Below are 18,907 nucleotides of genomic sequence, written 5' to 3' on the forward strand. Positions count from 1 at the left end.
GCTGGTTATAACATCAAAGTCTTCTGCGAAGTTGGCTATCTTTGGTGCAAATTGTATCTCTCGTTTCAATGCCATCAAGAACGATGTTGAAAACATGCAGCATAAGCCGTCTCCTTGTCTCAGCCCCTGCCCCAACTCGTCTAGAATGGGCTCGAGAGTGTCCCCGCACAAAACACACCAATCGACCCAAAGTAGCTCTGATCAATCGCGTCAGTTTATCTGGAGAATAGTATTTGTGCATTATCTGCCATAGCTTGTCTTGATCGACTGTATCGTATGGTGCTTTGAAGTCAATAAAATTGTGATATATGGGCACTTTGTACTTCAAGCATTTCTGTAGGATAGTAAACATTTGGTCCATAGTGACGCGAGCTCTCATGAAACCAGTCCGATAATTCCTTACGAAATATTATGCTACCGGTGACAACCAGTGTAACAGGATCTGGGAGACTATCTTGTATGCGGCGTTTGCTAGCGTTTTCCGTGACACTTACAGCAGTAGATCCGAATACTTTTTTTGTAGATAAGACAAACAATTCCTTCCATCCGTTCCTCCTGTAGCATCTCTTCCTGCCAAATCTTGGAATAAACCCAGTGTGAAAAATGCGACTCTCGTGTTGGGGCTATCGTCTTACGCATTAGTACTGAACTGAGACACCACGTTCTTTAGTTCAACCTCCTGATTCGGATCAGACGCTTTCATGAGCCGCTCCTAACCTGAAGTAAAACCGCTTACTAGGTTGAAAAATCATCAAACCATCCATCAAAAGCCACCGCTGACATGGGAACAGACGCTCAAGGCTGACGAGGCTATTCTACTAGCGTTACTAAACTCAGCATTCGCATGCGTGCCTCCTTCCCTGCCTGTACATGACCTTAGTTTCCACAGAGGGTGGACCCGATCTCCACTAAGGTTGCTCGTGTTGTAGCATGGCTGGTACAACGAGGAGTTAGGGATAGGAGTTGCTGGGTAAGAAGCTAAGGATCACTGTGGGGCCAATTTTATTCCGAAAGTATGCTAGCCACCGATGGTACACGTTATCCAGCAGTTCACCAACCAAACTTGCCCTCTACATAACACTAATACTCCCAATTGCCCCCTTTACAGATATGAGTCAGTAACATTGGAAGGAGCAGTTCGGCGAGCGCGGTGAGGTTTTGAGTGTAAAATTGTGCAAACGTAAAGTTGTCGGCAAAATGGAAAAAGCAGTGTACCCTAGACTGTCTAGGCTAGACACATGGATGGCCAGTTGTACCTAACTATCAAGTTTTAATAAATATACTGATATAGTACAGGTAATCCAATGTGACCGGCTGTAGTGCGCTGGACATGTGGCTAAAATGTGTGGCCCAAGAGCATTCAAAACGTTCTTCAGCAAGAGAAAAGGAGGCAGGAATCCTGGAAGAAATCGTCGACTACGGAACAAACTCCGCAGCCGGTGACAATGGATGTGCGCTATAGAGAAAGTTTCACGTTCAGCAAGACAACACTGGACAATGCTGGAAGAGACCTAGAACTTTTTTTAAGAAGCTTTAGCAGCTACAAAGACGTATTTTAAATCTCGTATTTCCAGTTTAATTGGGGTAAATATGTGTCCGGTAACAAAAGACAACAACACGTTGTAATTCTTTACTTTATTTATTCTTCTTTTTTCACAAGATGTCCAGCATTAGACTAACGTTTCTATTATTAAAAAAATCATCATTTCATTTTCGAACCAAAGGTTTATCTCTGTTCCATTTCTGTATCGATAGTAAAACAACAACTTTCAGTATCACATTTCATCGTACATTATCACTAATCCAATCCACGAAGGACGACACCCTCGTGAACACCATGTACCGCCAGTTAACGCAAGCAGGAGCTTTGACGGCCATTCCGACCAGATACGATTCACCGGTCGGAGAATCCCACCGTAGCTGATCAGCCCCGGTGACACAGGTGTTCGGCCGTACGTACGAACGGACACAAATCTGCGACCGTTGTACCGTCAGAGGATGAGTGCGTTGGCAATCGGTATTGTACATGGGAGTCACCTGCTCGAATGCCACCGGATGCGTAGAATCTGTAAAGGATGGCACAAAATGTATCAACTGGTTGAAAATAACATTACGATAGGACTGTTCTAACCTGGAAAAATCATATTCATAACCAATGGAACGTGGGTAAGGTTCGTCCAAAGACACGTTGGAAAAACGTGTTCTCCCCAAGTAAGTGCTTTCCGCAGCTTAACCAAAGCTATATCGTTGGTATTCTGCGTTTCATTGTACTCGGGATGCTTCAACATAGAATCTACTTGAAAGCTATTCTTCTGAACCTCACCCAATAGTTCTACCACCTGAGGAACGACACGTCCCAAGCAGCTGGCCGAAGTAACCACCGTGAACTTCGTTATTATCGATCCGAAACACCGAAATTGACCACGACCCTTAACCATCCATCCAATTTGAACCTGGAAAAAATCATGTTATTAGTGAATATTTGAACACCAACTTAGGGCGCTTACCATTGAAGAAAAAGGCAGACCGCGTGGTTTTTCCCGAACCAGTGCTGGACAAGCAAGTAACTCTGGATGTATACGATTACTACCGGTATTATTGGACGTTGTAACCGGACAACATATAACGCTGCTGGATGAACAAAATGCCGTCCCTGATGACCTTAGCTCGCGCCACGGTACCGAGCAAGCACGGATCGGTACGCAGCGACCTTCCATGCCGCTACCGGTTTCACAACGACTTCCTTCCTGTAAATCCCTATCGACAAACGTCAAGGCACTATTCGTGTCTTGATAGGTCGGCAACAGCACCGACTTAATCCACTCCATTTGACTGGCCAAACGGGTCGCTAGCAAATACTCGCCAAAACCACAATCCCTGCCGAACTGGCTAAGAGCGAACGTCACATGATACTTTCGATCATTAATATATTTGTATTCGTCCAAAGGAGTACCTAGCAAAAGACGGCATGATTCCGGCACTAAAAATATGTCATTTCCTGCACAAAGGTGCTCTCTTGACAGCTGTAGGGTTGAGTATTTTCCCGGAAGAACACAGTTGCTTTCGTTGAAAATTGTTGAAGACATTGTAAGAAACGTAGGAGTCGCATCTGCCATAAATAAAAGTAATCCTCAAAAGTACCGCATTCGTATATTCCATTTCTTTATCACTTACCGTGTGCTATTGGCGTATTATAATAATCGAATGAATTGATATCGGTTCTTCCGTAACCGAAACCTCGCAGAGTAGAATACGGAATCTCGTGATCATGCCAAAGGCAGGACGGTTGAAATGGTATTGGCAAATCCAAAAACGCTTCCATTTTAAGGATTGCTATATTGTTATGCGGTTGGTTTCTGCTATATCCTGGATGAATGTGAATTTTGGCAATCGGCATTGATTTCTCCCCCAGATACGTAACATATGCTGGGGGGACACTGCAAATGGGACGAACATTAGAATAAAATAAAGCCTAATGACGGTATGAAAAACCAAACCCATTAGAATGTGTACAATCGGCGATAGTAAGTATGGTGTCCTCGTCTACAATTACACCATGGCAGTCGTCGCGAGTATCATTTTCCCAATAAATCTCCACTAAATGATTTTCGTACTCGATAATGTTAATCCTTGCCAAGTCCGAGTTATACGATGTAAACTCAATAGTTTTTTCCATGATAATAGCATCATCGTATTCCCGTAAGTGCGCGTAGCGCAAAGCACAATTCGTTGCATTATAGGTGTTTTCTGAAGGATAATGCACCGAACATAAGTCAGTTAAACAAGAATTCTTTATAACTATGAAGCCAATTTTACCATCTACTTTAGCCCCTTTCTTTTGCATAGTCGACACGATCCAATCGTGGTACGGAGCCACCCGGGTGTAAACTCCTGGCGTAGAAGTTCCACATGCCGAACCGAAGGAAGTAATCGCCACAATAAATGGTGTTACCTTGGAGTTGTGCAGAAGCTTAGTCTGTAACGGCCCACCAGAATCACCCTCACAGGTATCCATCCTGTCGTCGACCGCACAAAGGTGCTGTTCCTGCAGTCCATTGCGTAGCTTGCGAGTAGTTTCTTGATTGTAGACATCGTCGCATCGTTCATTGGGCATCGGTTTCAGAATAACTTTCAGCAAAATTGGCGTCTGTTCTTCCGCTGTAAGTTGTACAAAATCTTGACTAGTTTTTTATGGCATGGAGTCGTACGGAACAACTGATGTAGCACGGACTTGTAGTTGTGTAAAGGAGTAAAGACCCTAAGTCAGTCAGCAGGCAATACGCTGTCCAGCAAAAATAGCAAAGACAACTTTGCAATTTCATGAAAGCAGTGGATTGATCCGCAAGGCAATTGAAACTATAGCGAAATTTAATTGTATATGATCCGAATTACTAGCTCGAATGATAGATCCCCTTTGGTATTACCCCGACCGTGTCAATATTACAATCAGGGTTGGTTCGATCACTTTGACTCAATTTTGATTCATTTGACAGCACACTCTCAGCCGAGCAAAATTTGACAAAGTGATATATGGGACATTTGAACAACTAGTTATTATCTACAATTTTGCAGAACAAAGTTTGGCTATATCTTTTGTAGTTACGGCGATACAATGCATTTCGTTACTAAAGAGGTACTAGTATTGTAGTACCTTAAATACAAAAGATACAGCAAAACTTCATTCTGCAAAATTGTAGATAATAACTAGTTCTACAAATGTCCCATACATCACTTTGTCAACCAAAGTGATGGAACCATCAAACCAAAACAAAACCAAACAAACTATGAATGACCACAAGCAAAATTTTGGAAAAATATACTAAAGTGATAGGAGTTCCTTCCTTGTCGCAAAAGGAACATACCTACGCAATTGAATTGTTAGATCACTATCGTACCGTGAAGCTGCGGTCGCTTTGAAACACGTGCGTAGATATATACATAAAAAAAACATCTATTTGTAATGTACAGTTAGGACACGTTCTACTTACCGAATCCAGTTTTTCCCCAGCCAGTTGCTTCGAGCTGTCGGAATCTAATTTCGTCATCCAACCATAAACAAGCAGGAGCTACGGTATCATGCAATCTGTTGAAAAAGGAATAGAACCTACCATACTAGTACCAACAAAACCCATCGAACCTTTTTGTTGTATAGTAGGGTGATTTATGTATTTTGGACAAGTGTTACGCCTCCTCTATTTTGGACATTTTCCATTTGATTTTGCCGTAAAAATCCAAAAATAGATTACGCGTAACGCCTGTCCAAAATATATAAATCACCCTAGTTTGTCAAGCGATTGTTCTATTGGTTTTAGCTATACAATAGTTGAATAAGCTACTACTATTAAACAATAATGTTGGTTGGGAAGACTATCCGCTGCACTTACCTAACATTTTTCTCAAGTCTCATCAGTGCAATGTCATGATAGTATCCGGCAAATCTGTGCTCCGGATGTCTAATGATTTCCACAATTTTCAACTGCTGAGCGTACATATCGTCATCGGCGCTGAATAGATCGATGTCGCCAAACCGAGCTACATCCGGTGCTTGATTGCTAGGGAAATTTGAATGTTTAACAATGCAGTCATTTCCGAAACGAACTGTCACACCAACCTCGCGTCGACAGCACAATGTGCTGCCGTGAGGACGAAGTTATCCCAAATCAGCGTTCCACCACACTGCCACAAAATTGATCCATGGCTCTGTGTCCATCCGATCGCTCCCATGTGTGCAAACTCTTTCAACGGAACGGGCATCCCAAATGCTGGTTTAACCTCTCCCTCCTTTAATAGTTTATAGAAACGAAGATGGCAGTCTACGATATATCACTGTTAGGTTACAATAGAGCACACACCAAATTTGAAAAAGATCCTACCATCCAAAGTTGTACGTTCATTCGGAAACATCTGGTTCGGTATTATTTCCTCATCAATATCCAGCATTTCTTCAGCGTCCTGCGTAAAGGCACAACTTATGCAGCAAAAAAGGAAAAATTTCACAATCAACGGAACCGTTTTCATTTTGTCCACAAGACCTTCCACAGGTTTAACACATGAAACGATCTTCCCGACGCAAAGCTTAGATCGAAACTGATCTATTCGTAGTCAATTGCACCTCTCGAATGCAACGCGATCGATAAGATCGTATTGATGAGGAAATCCCGATTGGGTCTTATTCAAAACAATAACATCGTGCTTGATAGTGGCTTAAGCCTCGATCGTTACAACATTACACGATCGATGAATGAAAGCTTTGCCAATCATTAAATGATGTGAACTAGTCCTTTGCAATTGCTAAAAATCCGCATAAAGTTGGAATTCATCGGTGACTTATCAAGTAGTTATGGATAAATGGGTTATACGCCGATGCGAGGAAAGTATCATTGTCCACCTCAAGTCAGCTTTTCCCAACAAGCCAGCTCACTGTATGGTTACTGATAATATCTCCTATGCCTAGTGATTCTAATTTTGCTACATAGTTTATATGATGCAATGGCTGTGTGGTATGTACTTTCTGCGTGCTATAACATTTCATTAATAAACGCGAGTCTAGCAACCCTAGCTCTTAATCGTAAGAGAATCTGTAACCTGTCGCGATCAGCATCTACATATTTTGTTAGAGTAAATTGTATCTACAAATACGTGATTTCTCTCTAAATGCAAATTATCATCTTGCCCGACAACTCAGTTTGCAGTCGTACGCGTGATTCGTTCATGTTACACGCCTGTGTAGTGTTGTAATAAGTAATAACTTTCGCATGGCGAACTACCACGATGAGTATTTTGCGATCGCCTATTTAATTCCCTTTAATTTTTAGTCGTATTTTTTTATTTTGATTTAATAAATCTCCAAAGCAAAGCAAAAAAACTAATTGTGCACACCCATATGAAAGGAACGTAGGCCCGGGTATGAATATTTTATCAGTTCACTAGAATTCAATTATTATTCATCATTAGATAAAAAGGCCAGATTTTTACTGAATGAATGCGGGACGGCGAAGGCAATTCACGCAGGGCTGAAAGCTGAGTCTACTAAAAATAAACACGTCGAAGACCAAATTCATGTATTTCAATCATGTAGGAAAAGGCTCGAAGAAAACAAAAACTGATGGTAACCGTTGAAGGCGAATAATTAGAAATGGTAGATGAGTTTGTGTATTTGGGATCGCTGGTGATCACGGACAACAACATTAGTAAAGAAGATCCAGCAGCATTTAAGCGGGAAATCGGCCCTACTCAACAAGCATTATTGTTAAAGTGTAGCTCATTCAATTACAGTCAACTTTCGTTCGTTGGGCTATCTTTAACTGGGCTACGTTTTAATCGGGCTCCCGTTAATTGGGCTATAGCCCATCTAAAACGAAGTCAAACGTCATTTCTGACAGCGTATTTTTTCTTCCGAGGGGCTCTTGAATGTAGTTCATTCAAGTGTGGAAAATAATTTATATAGAAAATATTAAAATTAATTGAATGAAACACAATTGCATCATATCGTTTTCCGATCCCTTATGAACTTGACCCTCCTATTTTTAGCATCACGATGAAACAGTTAAAAATGCCAATATATATTAATATTGCAGCATGAAATTCAGCTATTTACTTGTTAAACAATCTAGAACCAAATTTCAACAAAGAAAAGATTAGGTTCCACTTTGATTCTGTATTTAATATAAGTGTATATTTTTATAAACCTTTCTGCGACGATTTCGACAAAAACAATCGATATATCCCTCGGTTTTGACATCTCAGCCCAATTAACGAAAGTCTTTCACTAAACGGGCTAAGAGCTTAGTGCAATTAGCGAAAGTTGACTGTACTGTATTGCTAAGACCAATGGAACAAGCGCTGTTATACAGCTGTTGATAAGCTGTTATACAACAAAAATGTTCCTTGGGCACTTAGCCCTGCACAAAACTTTACGATCAAGAAGCATGCGCAGTCGTACAAAGCTGACGATGTACTAAACCCTTACAACTACAAGACTTCGTTGGTTTTTATGGACTTGAAACTGTGACGCTGCTCACGGAAGACACATGAGATTCACAAAATTAGAGTTATTATCCCATTGCCATCACATTTTCAGGGTATCAAATGAAACAGCTAAACTGTTTTCTTAGGTTTTCGATGCATTGCGTAGCTGAATATACATATAGACAAGCATGTTGCTTCAGCATAAATTCGCCAACATACTTAGCCAACATGTTTGTACATACTTTCAGGAAGAGGAACCTCCATTCGCTCGCTAAATAAGAGCCAAGAAAAATCTTCATTTTTGCTTCCTTTGCTTCTGTTGCAGTTTCCAAAACTACATGGCATCTCTGCTCTGACACCGTTCCTATAGGGTTCCAAGACTGCATATGTCAGAGGTAGGAATATAAATTTTTCTCTAAAAACTTTAAAACAATAAATCTTGCATTGCATGAATTAAGTTAAGTTTGGACATTTTAAAAACATCTTGAAACTAAAAGTACATACGAAAACTTTTTTGAAATATGTATCATTCTTGCTCGCACTTGAAAAATATTCAACCAAAATTTACATTTTCAACCAAAAATTGTACAAAAAATCACATGGCAACCCTGTTCTGTACAATGTGTACAATATACATCGTGCTTTTGCTTCATGTTTATGTTAAACTGCGGAAGTTGTAACTTGTAAACATTGTTGACAAAAAAAACGTGAGCATTATTCATTTTTAAATTTTTACATCTAATTTCTGTGTTAGTTTTAAAATTTCATGGCACCGAAATCGGCCAAAAAAGAAAAACCCGGCTGGTGGAAGTGTGAACGGTGCCAGCTTTCGGTTCTCGTGTCGGAGCTGCCCCAGCATCAGGCGCAAAGTTGTCAGAACACGCACGAGCTGAGCGGTTACATCGCAAACACCGGTACGTTTCACAGTAAACGGGTTGAAATCGGCAACGTTAGCGATTTCGATGATCTGAAGGATGTAAGTGAAGTACAGTTGAGCTCGCTGGTCCTCTTCAGTCGGACAGTGATCGATAAACTGAACCTGGTTCTCGGTGGTCTGGTGGAGATTAACGTTGTTAACAAAACTTGCGGCGAGTCCGGTACGTTTGTCAGGAAAGCTTGGCCAATAGATGAGAAAAATGGCACAAGAGTTATCGTGGTTGATCCAGGTAAATCTCTGCTTAGTTATTCAACAATAATTTGTACATATTATTATTTTTAGATGAAGTAACAATCAATTTGTCAGATCTACTGGGAGTATCTATCAAACCGTTTCGAACACCGGTAAAGGATGCAGATGAGGTAACGTTTCGCTTACAAGATGTATCACAATCAGATCAAATAGTCGCAAATAGTGAAACGTTCCTGCGACTGCTTCGCAGACAATATTTCGGAAGGGTGATCAACGATCAAAATGCTCTTAGACTTAAATTGTGCAATAAAATATTCGTTTTTGAAATTGCTAAAGTGAAACTGAAACAGTTTAACGATCGGGAAAAAATTGAAGATAAGCTGGAAAATTTGACATTGAAAAGTGGGTACTTCTATGTTAATCGGGATACAAAACTATTAGTCAATTTTGAAGACAAAAATGATTCATTGACACCCAAGCGAAGAGACCAGTCGGTGGAAAGCATCGGTGGACTTGATAATGTTGTTCGTGAAATAATAGACATTGTCGATTTAGCATTGGGAAAAACAAATCAACCGTCGCAAGTACCAGTCAACCGTGGCATCCTGGTGTACGGCGTGTCTGGTGTAGGGAAAACCTTACTGGTGGACTCAATTGCTAATCACATGAAATGCCATACGATAAGAATACGCAGTACGGAAATTTTTAGCAGATTTTACGGAGAATCCGAGAGCAATCTATCTAGGTTGTTTAACAAAACCTTTACCAATTACCCCGACCCTACAATAATCATTGTTGAAGAAATACACAATCTCTGTCCCAAAGCAGAGAGTTCAGATATTGTTAAACGTATTTCGAACTATTTTATCAATTTATTAGACAGTTTGCATACTCGAGTCGAGGGAGCTAGATCGATTGTGCTAGCTACCACTGATAATGCAGACAACCTAAATCCGGCTATACGACGAAGTGGTCGTTTGGAATATGAATTCGAAATTCCTGTACCCAGCGCAGAAGGACGTGAGCAAATTCTGACAAAGATTTTGTCCTCCCAGCGGCACACATTGGTTCCAGAAGATATTCGAAAAATTGCACGAATTACACACGGATATGTTGGGGCCGATCTGGTGAGTTTGGTAGGTCGGGCAATGCACGAGGCAAAAGCTGCTGCCGGTTATGGTGACATGATTTCCGCCCTGCAACACGTGAAGGCTAGTGCTATGAGAGAGATACTGATAGAGTGTCCCAATGTGCATTGGGATGATATCGGAGGACAGGACGACTTGAAGCTAAAGCTTCGTCAGATTATTGAATGGCCTATTCACCGACCAGAGATATTCGCTCGACTTGGCATTGCACCTCCGCGAGGACTTCTGATGTTCGGTCCACCGGGATGCTCAAAAACAATGATTGCAAAAGCAATTGCCACCGAAAGCAAAGTAAATTTTCTCTCCATCAAGGGTTCGGAGTTGTTTTCGATGTGGGTCGGAGAATCGGAGCGTGCCGTAAGAGAACTGTTTCGCAAGGCACGACAAGTCGCACCGTCGATCATCTTTTTCGACGAGATCGACGCCATCGGTGGGGAGCGGTCGGCCGATGGTGGAGGCAGTTCGGTTAAGGAGCGCGTTTTGGCTCAAATATTGACCGAAATCGACGGAGTGAGTGCACTTAAAAATGTTAAAATCGTTGCCGCCACCAATCGACCGGATTTGATAGATAAAGCGCTTATGAGACCCGGTAGATTGGATCGGATAATCTATGTTGGTTTGCCGGATGCCAGAACACGGGAGGAAATATTTCGGATTAAACTTGCCAAAATCCCTACGGGTTCAGATGTCAGCTTACAGGCTCTCGTGACCAGCACGGATGGTTACTCGGGATCTGAAATCGAAGCGCTTTGTCAGGAAGCGGTTATGGAGGCACTGGAAGAATCGTTCGATACACTTGAAATATCACAGAAGTATTTCGAAAAAGCGCTACTCATGGTGAAGCCACGAACCAGTCCAGATTTGCTGCTGCTGTATGAAAATTATCTGAAGCAGCACCGGTAGTTTATCGTAGCCGTGCTTGATGTAAGTTATACAGAACTATAATATGTTACTGAATTTATTTCTTATTTGTTACTTGTATTGATGTGAAAATTCCCTATTGCTAAGAATTCATCTTGCCCCAATCTGGATATTTGGATTACGATTTATCAAATGATTGTTCATCAAACTTTACACCTTCGGCATAAAAAATAAGGTTACTCGCAGCGCAGTTACACAAGAAAAGCAGTGACTATTTTTTGATACATGATAGGACGTATTCAAAAATTCATTCAAAATAATTTTAACTTAATTTTGCGCGATTTCAACAGGAATGAAGCATTTAGTTTACTATTTCGGAAAAGATTCTGTATAATCCATTAAATAATCAACAGATAAAGAGTCTTCAACAAAAAAAGAAAATTACACAGTTGCCTTAATGTGTAGAAAAGTTTATTCTACATTCTCTCAAACTTCATTTTACATTCAACTCTACGACAGTGACATTTTTAGCATTTCTACAACTACTACCTACGCTTCGTCAATGTGCGCGATGTGAATTTAAAACCAATCATTTCGAAATGATTCACAACACTTACTGGAACTAGGTTTTAAGGACTATTGGATTGGTTCAAGGGAATGTGTGCTTTAAACTATGGCTCTTTTGTTTTTAAATATATCCACATTTGGGTAATACGATGCATTTAGTTGAACATTCGGTTTCTCTATGTTAGCTTGCCTGCAATCAAAATATAGCATTCTCTAGTGAAGGGTGTACTTTAAAGGCACATTGAGGTTTATCCTTCTTCTGTTGCTGCTTGTTCTTCCGTAGTTATCTCTGATGGTAAACTTTGATAGAAAAACCGATAATATGGACTAATTAAAATAAAACCCTTCTCGGTCTGAAGAATAAAACAGCATCCTTACAAAATATTACCTATCAAAAAGTTTCGCTTTTAAAAATCTCGCTATGTTATCTTACAAGACTTGTCTCTTTTCGGTGTTTTTTGTTGTTATATTTGTAAAATAAAACAAATCGAAAAAGAATTCCCTATACGGTTTTGTAGCTGAATTTGTCTGGTTGGTGGTTTCTGGTTTACTGATTGTATAGTTGTCGTTGTTTGAGTTCAACTTCGTTAGTAATCGCAAATAATTTACGGTTGCAACCTTTGGTTGCTGGTTAGGAGATTGTACGCGCAGCCAAGTGCCCATGATATCTCGTGGCCTTTAACTTTCTTGTACAGCTGCAAGTTAATAATGATTAGAATATTGTCTTGTGACACTTTGCTTTGCTGTCTTACCTTTAGTGGGGTTTTTGGCTTAAGCCCGTAGCCTTCTTCCAGAAGAATTGAGATGAATGTCAAATCGATACACATGAATGGTTGCTCAACGTTTGCCTCCTGGCAGACTTCTCGAGAACGGATACTAAAATCGTGCACCGTCGTTTCACCTCCATTAATTGGATCTAAACAAAGCTCAGATATTAATGATGGTCGAAGATTAGGAAGAAAAAACCCAAACTTACCAACTAATCCTGTTTCGATAGCGCGATCGAAGAAGTAACTGAAAGCGGAGATCTCATGCTGTTTCAACGTTACAGGTTTAGGTTTCAAGGTGGGTAGCACCTTACTGCTGACAATGGACGCACATAGATCGTAATCCACCTGGGGCTCCCCCGTTGTTGAGCTAGGATTATCCTTACCACTAATGAAGAACTGCTCGGTACCGTACCGAAACAGTTTATTTTTCACGATTGGATTCACACACTCACTCGACAGATTCCTCAAATCGCTCGGCATACCATTGGTAAATACTGCATGTCGAACGGCCATCAGACCCGCTCCCAAATAGCTATTAGTAAACACATCAATGTGCGAGCCGAAAGTAGGAACTTTGTGCATGAAATCTTTGTACAAGGGCGTTTGTGACACGTCTTTCGGTGCAAATGTGACCTGTGTGCTGCCGCCACCCAAATCCAATGCCGCAACAGTGTTGCGCCCGTTTATTTTTCCCAGCAGGAAGTTAACGGTGAACCACGAGAAAATACCTTCATCTGTGCCGTCCATGATTTCCACCGATGCGTCATTCACAAGAAATCCTGATTTCTTGAACAAATCTCTGCATGCCTGAAGTAATCCCTCCGCTTGTTCAGGCTTCAGCAGCCTTAGTCCAGCCGTTGCCTTCAGCACAAGTGGCGTATCCTTCCACCGATCCGCGGGAATCACACCCTTTGCTTCCTGCAGCAATTTTTCGATCGTAACCGCACCTTCCTCGGGTCGGTCGGCAAAAGCTGACAAGCCGGGTTTCGAATGCCGAAACAATTCGCTGTCTAGCACTAGTCGACCATCCAGGTAACCGTGGTGGAACTCATACGCCAGCACTCGACTGCCCGTTGAACCGGCATCCACCACCACGGCGTAGGTTTTCTCGTGGTAACCCAGCTGCCCGACAATACTGTCCACTATCGGATGGAATGAATCGGTGTAGGAGCAGAAAAAGAATATTACCGCCACGGTGCTCGCCAGCATCAACAGAAAGGGAATCCGTAGCGTTTCGGTTATGAATTTAGTCTGCCGTTTAGATCCGGTTGGAATCGGGTTGGTTTCTGGCGAGTCATGCTGCTCGAGCTAGAATAGTAAAACAAACAAAAATCGGTGTTATTTATTATTTTCACTTTATTTTCATGTTACTTCTAACTAATTTTGCTACTTTTTAGCTTTTTAGACAATGTTATAACCGCACTTTTATCAGAATTTAGTTTATCGGTGAATGAAAACCGGAGATTTTCAAGTGTGCTCAAAACGTTGTTAAAGTAAATAAGAAAAACAAATGGTCCAAGATGACTGCCTTGTGAAACTTCGGAAAATGCGGTAGAAGATTATGAGATATGGTATATCGTGCTAGAATTGGATGTTGAATTTACCGCACAAAGTGATTTTCAAGCGGCCGGCTATTAGAACAGAAATAGATAATCTTACTTATCAGTTGTTTCTAATGCACAAGCTAAGCTTCGCACAAAATAGCAAAAATTTCAGCTTGAAAAACGACCAAACTCGTGTTTAAGTCTTTGACCTTGAAATGCGGTCAGGCATTAATATTAATATTTTTTGAAACAATGGTTTTTACAATTGATGGAGGGACGGTAGGGGAAAGTATTGAAAAATTTTTTTGGGAAAGGAGGGGAAAGAGTGGAAAGGAAGGGTGTAGAACTTAGAGTAGCCATGCAGGTAGGAATTATGCCACGATCAAGCTGCTGGGAAGTGTCTACTAGATGGTGATGAAAGGTGCAATGACTCCGCCGGAAACTTGCTCCCATAAGCTAAGAGACAACGTGGAATGGTTGTTCCCGCAGCACGATATAGTAATGTTTCTGTCATGAATAGGGAGCTCATCGTTGTAGTCAGGAATCTAAAGATGAAAAATTCGCCGAATCTGACGGGATTCCTGACGAGGTACTGAAGGGTGGCGATCCAAGCATATCTCGAAATGTTTAAAGACGCTTTCTTTAGAAAGGCCTAGAAGCATGTGAATTTCCGGACAAATGCAACATGCAAAGATTGGCAGTGTTACCAAAACTGGGGAAACCACCCGTAATCCCCCATTCTAAGGGCTTATCTGCCTACTAGAAGAAAAAGATACGTTAAGGAAACTACTAGAGAAAGTAGTCCAAACGTCAGTTATGGAGAACGACAACAGACTGACAAAAACGCAGTTTGGATCCCGCTAGGGGGAAATCCATTATAGAGGGCTGAAAAGCCAATGAGACAGAAAAGGCAAGGCGACAGATATTGTGAACCAACTCTGCAGGGTGAAGCTAGGAATGGATGGCTGGGATCAACCTACCATTCGCACACCTTAAGACGGAAGTTGTAATGATAAGGTGCTGAGTTACAATGCCCCGGCTTGGGCTTCAGAGCTGGGTAGTAAACGCAACCAAGCAGGTCTGTTCGTGAACAACGTAATCAGACTGATGGCTTGTGGGTAGGTGAAATTCCTAGACACATCTTCCCTCCCGAAGCAATAGCTAACGATGGTTTCGGGAGGTTCAGAGTAGTAGGTAGACTTTTTAGTAGATAGGTTCCAGGTAGCATTTTGTGAATCCTACACAATACGCCTTACAGGTATTGTTTTTTGAAGATTTTCTCAAACCTGCGAGTTACAGGTAAACAAACTCATATTTCTGGCTGTTTTAGATTTGCATGTGTCATATTATATGCGACAATACCCCCATAATGATGCCCTTCTCGATGCTGGGACCCAAACAACCAGCTTCACTGTTTAGGAAAATACAAAACGGAGCCTTAATGGGAGGTATGTATTCCTGCACATATTAAAATGTATGTATGTATGTATGTAGGGAGGTAGCCACCATTACTGCAAGGGTTTCCCCTTGTAGGTAAGTGGAATTACTGCAGAATCTAATTTATCTACCCAGCAACTTTCAAGCGAAATTTTAACGGTTTTTTATGCAAACAAGAACCGGGTACACTTTATCAAGCGGGATATACAAATTTTAATTTTAACGATTTTTAGTTTGTCTTTTCAAATCGGAGCGGATTTTATACTCTCTCCTGACGTTTGGATTATAATTTTTGGCCTTTAACAAGGGCTGGAAAATGTCTACTCTTAGTCAAATGTCTGTTTCGTTAACGTTGCATGTCTTAAAATTATTTCCATCGCATCGCAACTATTTTTTTTCCATTAGATTATATTGTCACAACTTTACCTTTGGCACTGATGGTCCACTCATTGTAACTTATATCTTGCATGTTTGCAAGATGTTTGCATACGTTCAGTAGTAATCTGCCCCCGGGTTGAAAATATGTGCAGTCCATAATAGAGCAATTCGGCCTTTTTAATCCTTGGTATTTGATCTCATCAAAGCGTCGTTCAAAGCATGAAATAGATCGCTTTTTTAACTAAACTTGTCTAACGAATTGACAAATTTGAACCAAGAGTTGAAACTTTCGCAACAGCCTCTTTTTTGAGCGGTCCTAATTTTAAATGTTAATTATACCGCAATAACTTTCCATAAAAAGTAGCTGTCATCAAAGAAAATTTAGACGATTACGCAGTGCCAAACTTCGTGTTACAACGAAACGCTAAAAATGATTTTGATAAATGGCAACATTACACCACACTTGTGCTATATTGCAAGAGCATCGCAATAAGTCGTCTCAATTTAAAAATAGCACTTCCGCGTGGCAATATTTGCAACAAGCCTCTTGTGATTCGTTTAGTGCCCTTTTTTAGGGAAACGTTATGGAATCACCGAAAATAAAATAGCTTGTCATCTTCCTATTAATTCATTTTTTACTATACCACAATAATGATAGATAGTATCAATGACAAGAAAAAATAAATTGGTTTGCAAATTATGAAAACCCAACATGTCTTGAAACCTAACTAAAACTGTAGTTTTTTCGGTTCTTCATCCTAAGCAGCTTCACTTGGAGATACCACTTTTTAATATACCATGCAATAAAAGAATATTTCATCGAACCAAGCGTCATTTCATCATTCCAACCTGCTCTATCTACTTTATCTGTGTATAAAGTGTATGACAGCGATTTCAAATCACACCGTTGAGAAGCCCAGATAACGCCATTAGGCGGATTGACCAAGTGTTGCTCTTCTAGCAACCTTGAATTCACAAGAGTGTTTGTTTCATTCATCACTACCTAAGTAGTGATGTTCTGCCTGTGATTTTCTTCCTCACAAAATTCCTCATTTTATTTGTAGGTACCTAAGTAGTACAAAGTTCTCATAGTAGTATCCATAGATACACTTAGTTCAAGTGATTCTATTTTAAACACCCGGCAAGCGACACATCCTAGGTAGCTCGCAGTATCTACGCTCATTTGATAATGACTAGCGGCTTTTGTTGAAAATTGCCAGTCACTGTCGCTTGTATGAAAAGATTGCAAATGTTCAAGCGTGGTAAGCTTACAGACAAATCATTATCAGTCAAATTCAAGCTGTTGTTGTTGTGTGCAGGCAGAGGTTAATCACTTATCCAAATCTTGAATTATATCTGGAAACTGTGCACTATTTCAAGGTCATTTTCTCACTCGATACCAGATAATGCAATCCCCAAATATCTATGAATAATAAATTAAAGATTTTCTTCACTGGCAAATCTTATTTACCGGCTGATACAGGAACATAGTAGCTGCTTGTTTGCTCTGGAACCAGTTTCAAGCTCTTTTCTTAGCATACACACTTTCTAAGGATCTTATGCAGCCTTCATTTCGATGCAACAAGCGATAGTCGAGAATAATCAACACACATCTCACTAAAGTAGTGATAAGCAAATCTTTCGTCTTGCTTTTTTCATTGATTTTTCAGGTCAGTCAAACAAACTGAAAGTAACTTTTATCTAGATACTCCTTTTTACACTAAACCTTTCAATAACAGTACAAAATGGCAAACTGCTCGTTCAATGTCACTTTGATATGAAGCAAATTCGTAAAATATTGAATTATTTTCAAAAATTTGTACTTGTTTTAACTGGTTATCAATCGAAAGTTAATGCAAAACATACATCTCGTAATTTTTTGACAATTCTCTCTCTGAGAGATTACAAGTCACAGTCTCACGCTCATCTTTTCCTTCAAAAACACATTCGAATTCGAAACTATACGTTGTGTAACATCACGGTAGCTTAAGTAACTATTAAATTACAGATGCTTACCTTTCGGTTACGCAGATTTTTATTTGGTGACGGCATTCTTCCGCTGCTGCTGGGCTGAGCGAATATCTTTCACTGATAACGCAAAAAAGTCAACTGAAGATAAATGACAGAAACTCTCAATAATTTATACGTAGTTACGGTAGTTACTGAATCCGGAGCTATCGGTCAAAACAATCAAACACTACCAATTCCATCGGTGAATGAATGGAATGGGCACCAAAACAAAACTAACCACATCACATCACACTACCCGAGCGCCGAACATCGAGCTTTTGAGCTGAAGGAGCTGAACATGAGTTTGACAGTGTTGAGTGAGTAGAAGCGGTAAGCTCCCCCAGTGATGCCACATTTTCATCTCCGTTTTCAAATTCAGAAATTAAATGGATCTGTATCTGTAAAAATCTGTAAAATCTGCATGTTTAAATGATAATCTGTATCAAACATGGTTATTTTTACAGACACTTGTTATTTGTTCGCAAGATTCTGTGAAAAATCGCTGAAAAAAACTGTATATTTGGCATCTCTGAACTAAACCATCAACTTACTGGTGGTACTGGTTACTGGTGTTCGTAAACAAGTTGAAGTGGGTGGTGTGAGATTGAGAACATCGAGAGAGACTTTGAACTCTCTGTGCTCACTGCTCACGTACAGAGTACATCAGTCTAGAGTGACTATATACAGAGTGGCGACAAGTCATCCCAAATGTATGCAATGCGGTTTTTCCAAGGGTTTTCTTTCTCTTTCCTGCATACGCGTTGGATAGGTCGTCTGCTCGATTGGAATGACACTGACAGATAATTATCATTCCAATTTTGACATTGTCGCCACTCTGTATATAGTCACTCTACATCAGTCATGTTTGGCTTTGAATGGGAAATTTTAAATCGTACACGTCAACAGAGAATCACAAAAGGAAAATGTGAAAAGTGCCTAAAAATGAGAGATGCAAATCACGGTAAAGTATTTAGGCTGTGAACCATTTCGCGAAATTTTTAACTTTTTGGTTAAAATTTGACAGTTCGATGGTTTTCCGAAAATAACCCTGCTCGGGAGCATGGTTAGTTTTAACCAGGCGTATGAAACTGAAGG

The 18,907-nt window shown here is 40.4% G+C and overlaps 3 protein-coding genes across 4 annotated transcripts; 1 reads left to right on the forward strand and 2 right to left on the reverse strand.

Annotated features, from left to right (window-relative positions):
• Positions 1-1,652: 1,652 nt before the first annotated feature.
• LOC128742501 (uncharacterized) lies at positions 1,653-6,062 on the reverse strand. Its single transcript, XM_053838881.1, has 10 exons — positions 5,874-6,062; positions 5,612-5,813; positions 5,385-5,552; positions 4,989-5,083; positions 3,817-4,158; positions 3,498-3,747; positions 3,175-3,437; positions 2,508-3,109; positions 2,132-2,453; positions 1,653-2,066 (listed from the first exon to the last, which is right to left on the reverse strand). Exons 1-10 carry the CDS (start codon positions 6,016-6,018, stop codon positions 1,783-1,785), a joined length of 2,673 nt encoding a protein of 890 aa, XP_053694856.1. The 5' UTR covers positions 6,019-6,062; the 3' UTR covers positions 1,653-1,782.
• A 2,651-nt stretch (positions 6,063-8,713) lies between these two features.
• On the forward strand, positions 8,714-11,157 carry LOC128742879 (ribosome biogenesis protein SPATA5). Its single transcript, XM_053839369.1, has 2 exons — positions 8,714-9,134; positions 9,188-11,157. The coding sequence occupies exons 1-2, from the start codon at positions 8,735-8,737 to the stop codon at positions 11,146-11,148; spliced, it is 2,361 nt and encodes a 786-aa protein (XP_053695344.1). The 5' UTR covers positions 8,714-8,734; the 3' UTR covers positions 11,149-11,157.
• A 416-nt stretch (positions 11,158-11,573) lies between these two features.
• LOC128741742 (ectonucleoside triphosphate diphosphohydrolase 5) lies at positions 11,574-18,052 on the reverse strand. 2 transcript variants are annotated; one of them, XM_053837742.1, is made up of 4 exons: positions 17,819-18,052; positions 12,650-13,751; positions 12,426-12,589; positions 11,574-12,368 (listed from the first exon to the last, which is right to left on the reverse strand). In XM_053837742.1, exons 1-4 carry the CDS (start codon positions 17,852-17,854, stop codon positions 12,279-12,281), a joined length of 1,392 nt encoding a protein of 463 aa, XP_053693717.1. In that variant the 5' UTR covers positions 17,855-18,052; the 3' UTR covers positions 11,574-12,278. The 2 variants fall into 2 exon arrangements, with proteins under 2 accessions (XP_053693717.1, XP_053693718.1); XM_053837743.1 differs by lacking the exon at positions 17,819-18,052 and adding an exon at positions 17,274-17,597.
• Positions 18,053-18,907: the final 855 nt, after the last annotated feature.

Source organism: Sabethes cyaneus, chromosome 3 (genome assembly GCF_943734655.1).
Source record: "Sabethes cyaneus chromosome 3, idSabCyanKW18_F2, whole genome shotgun sequence".
In the NCBI taxonomy this organism is placed as follows: Eukaryota; Metazoa; Arthropoda; class Insecta; order Diptera; family Culicidae; genus Sabethes; species Sabethes cyaneus.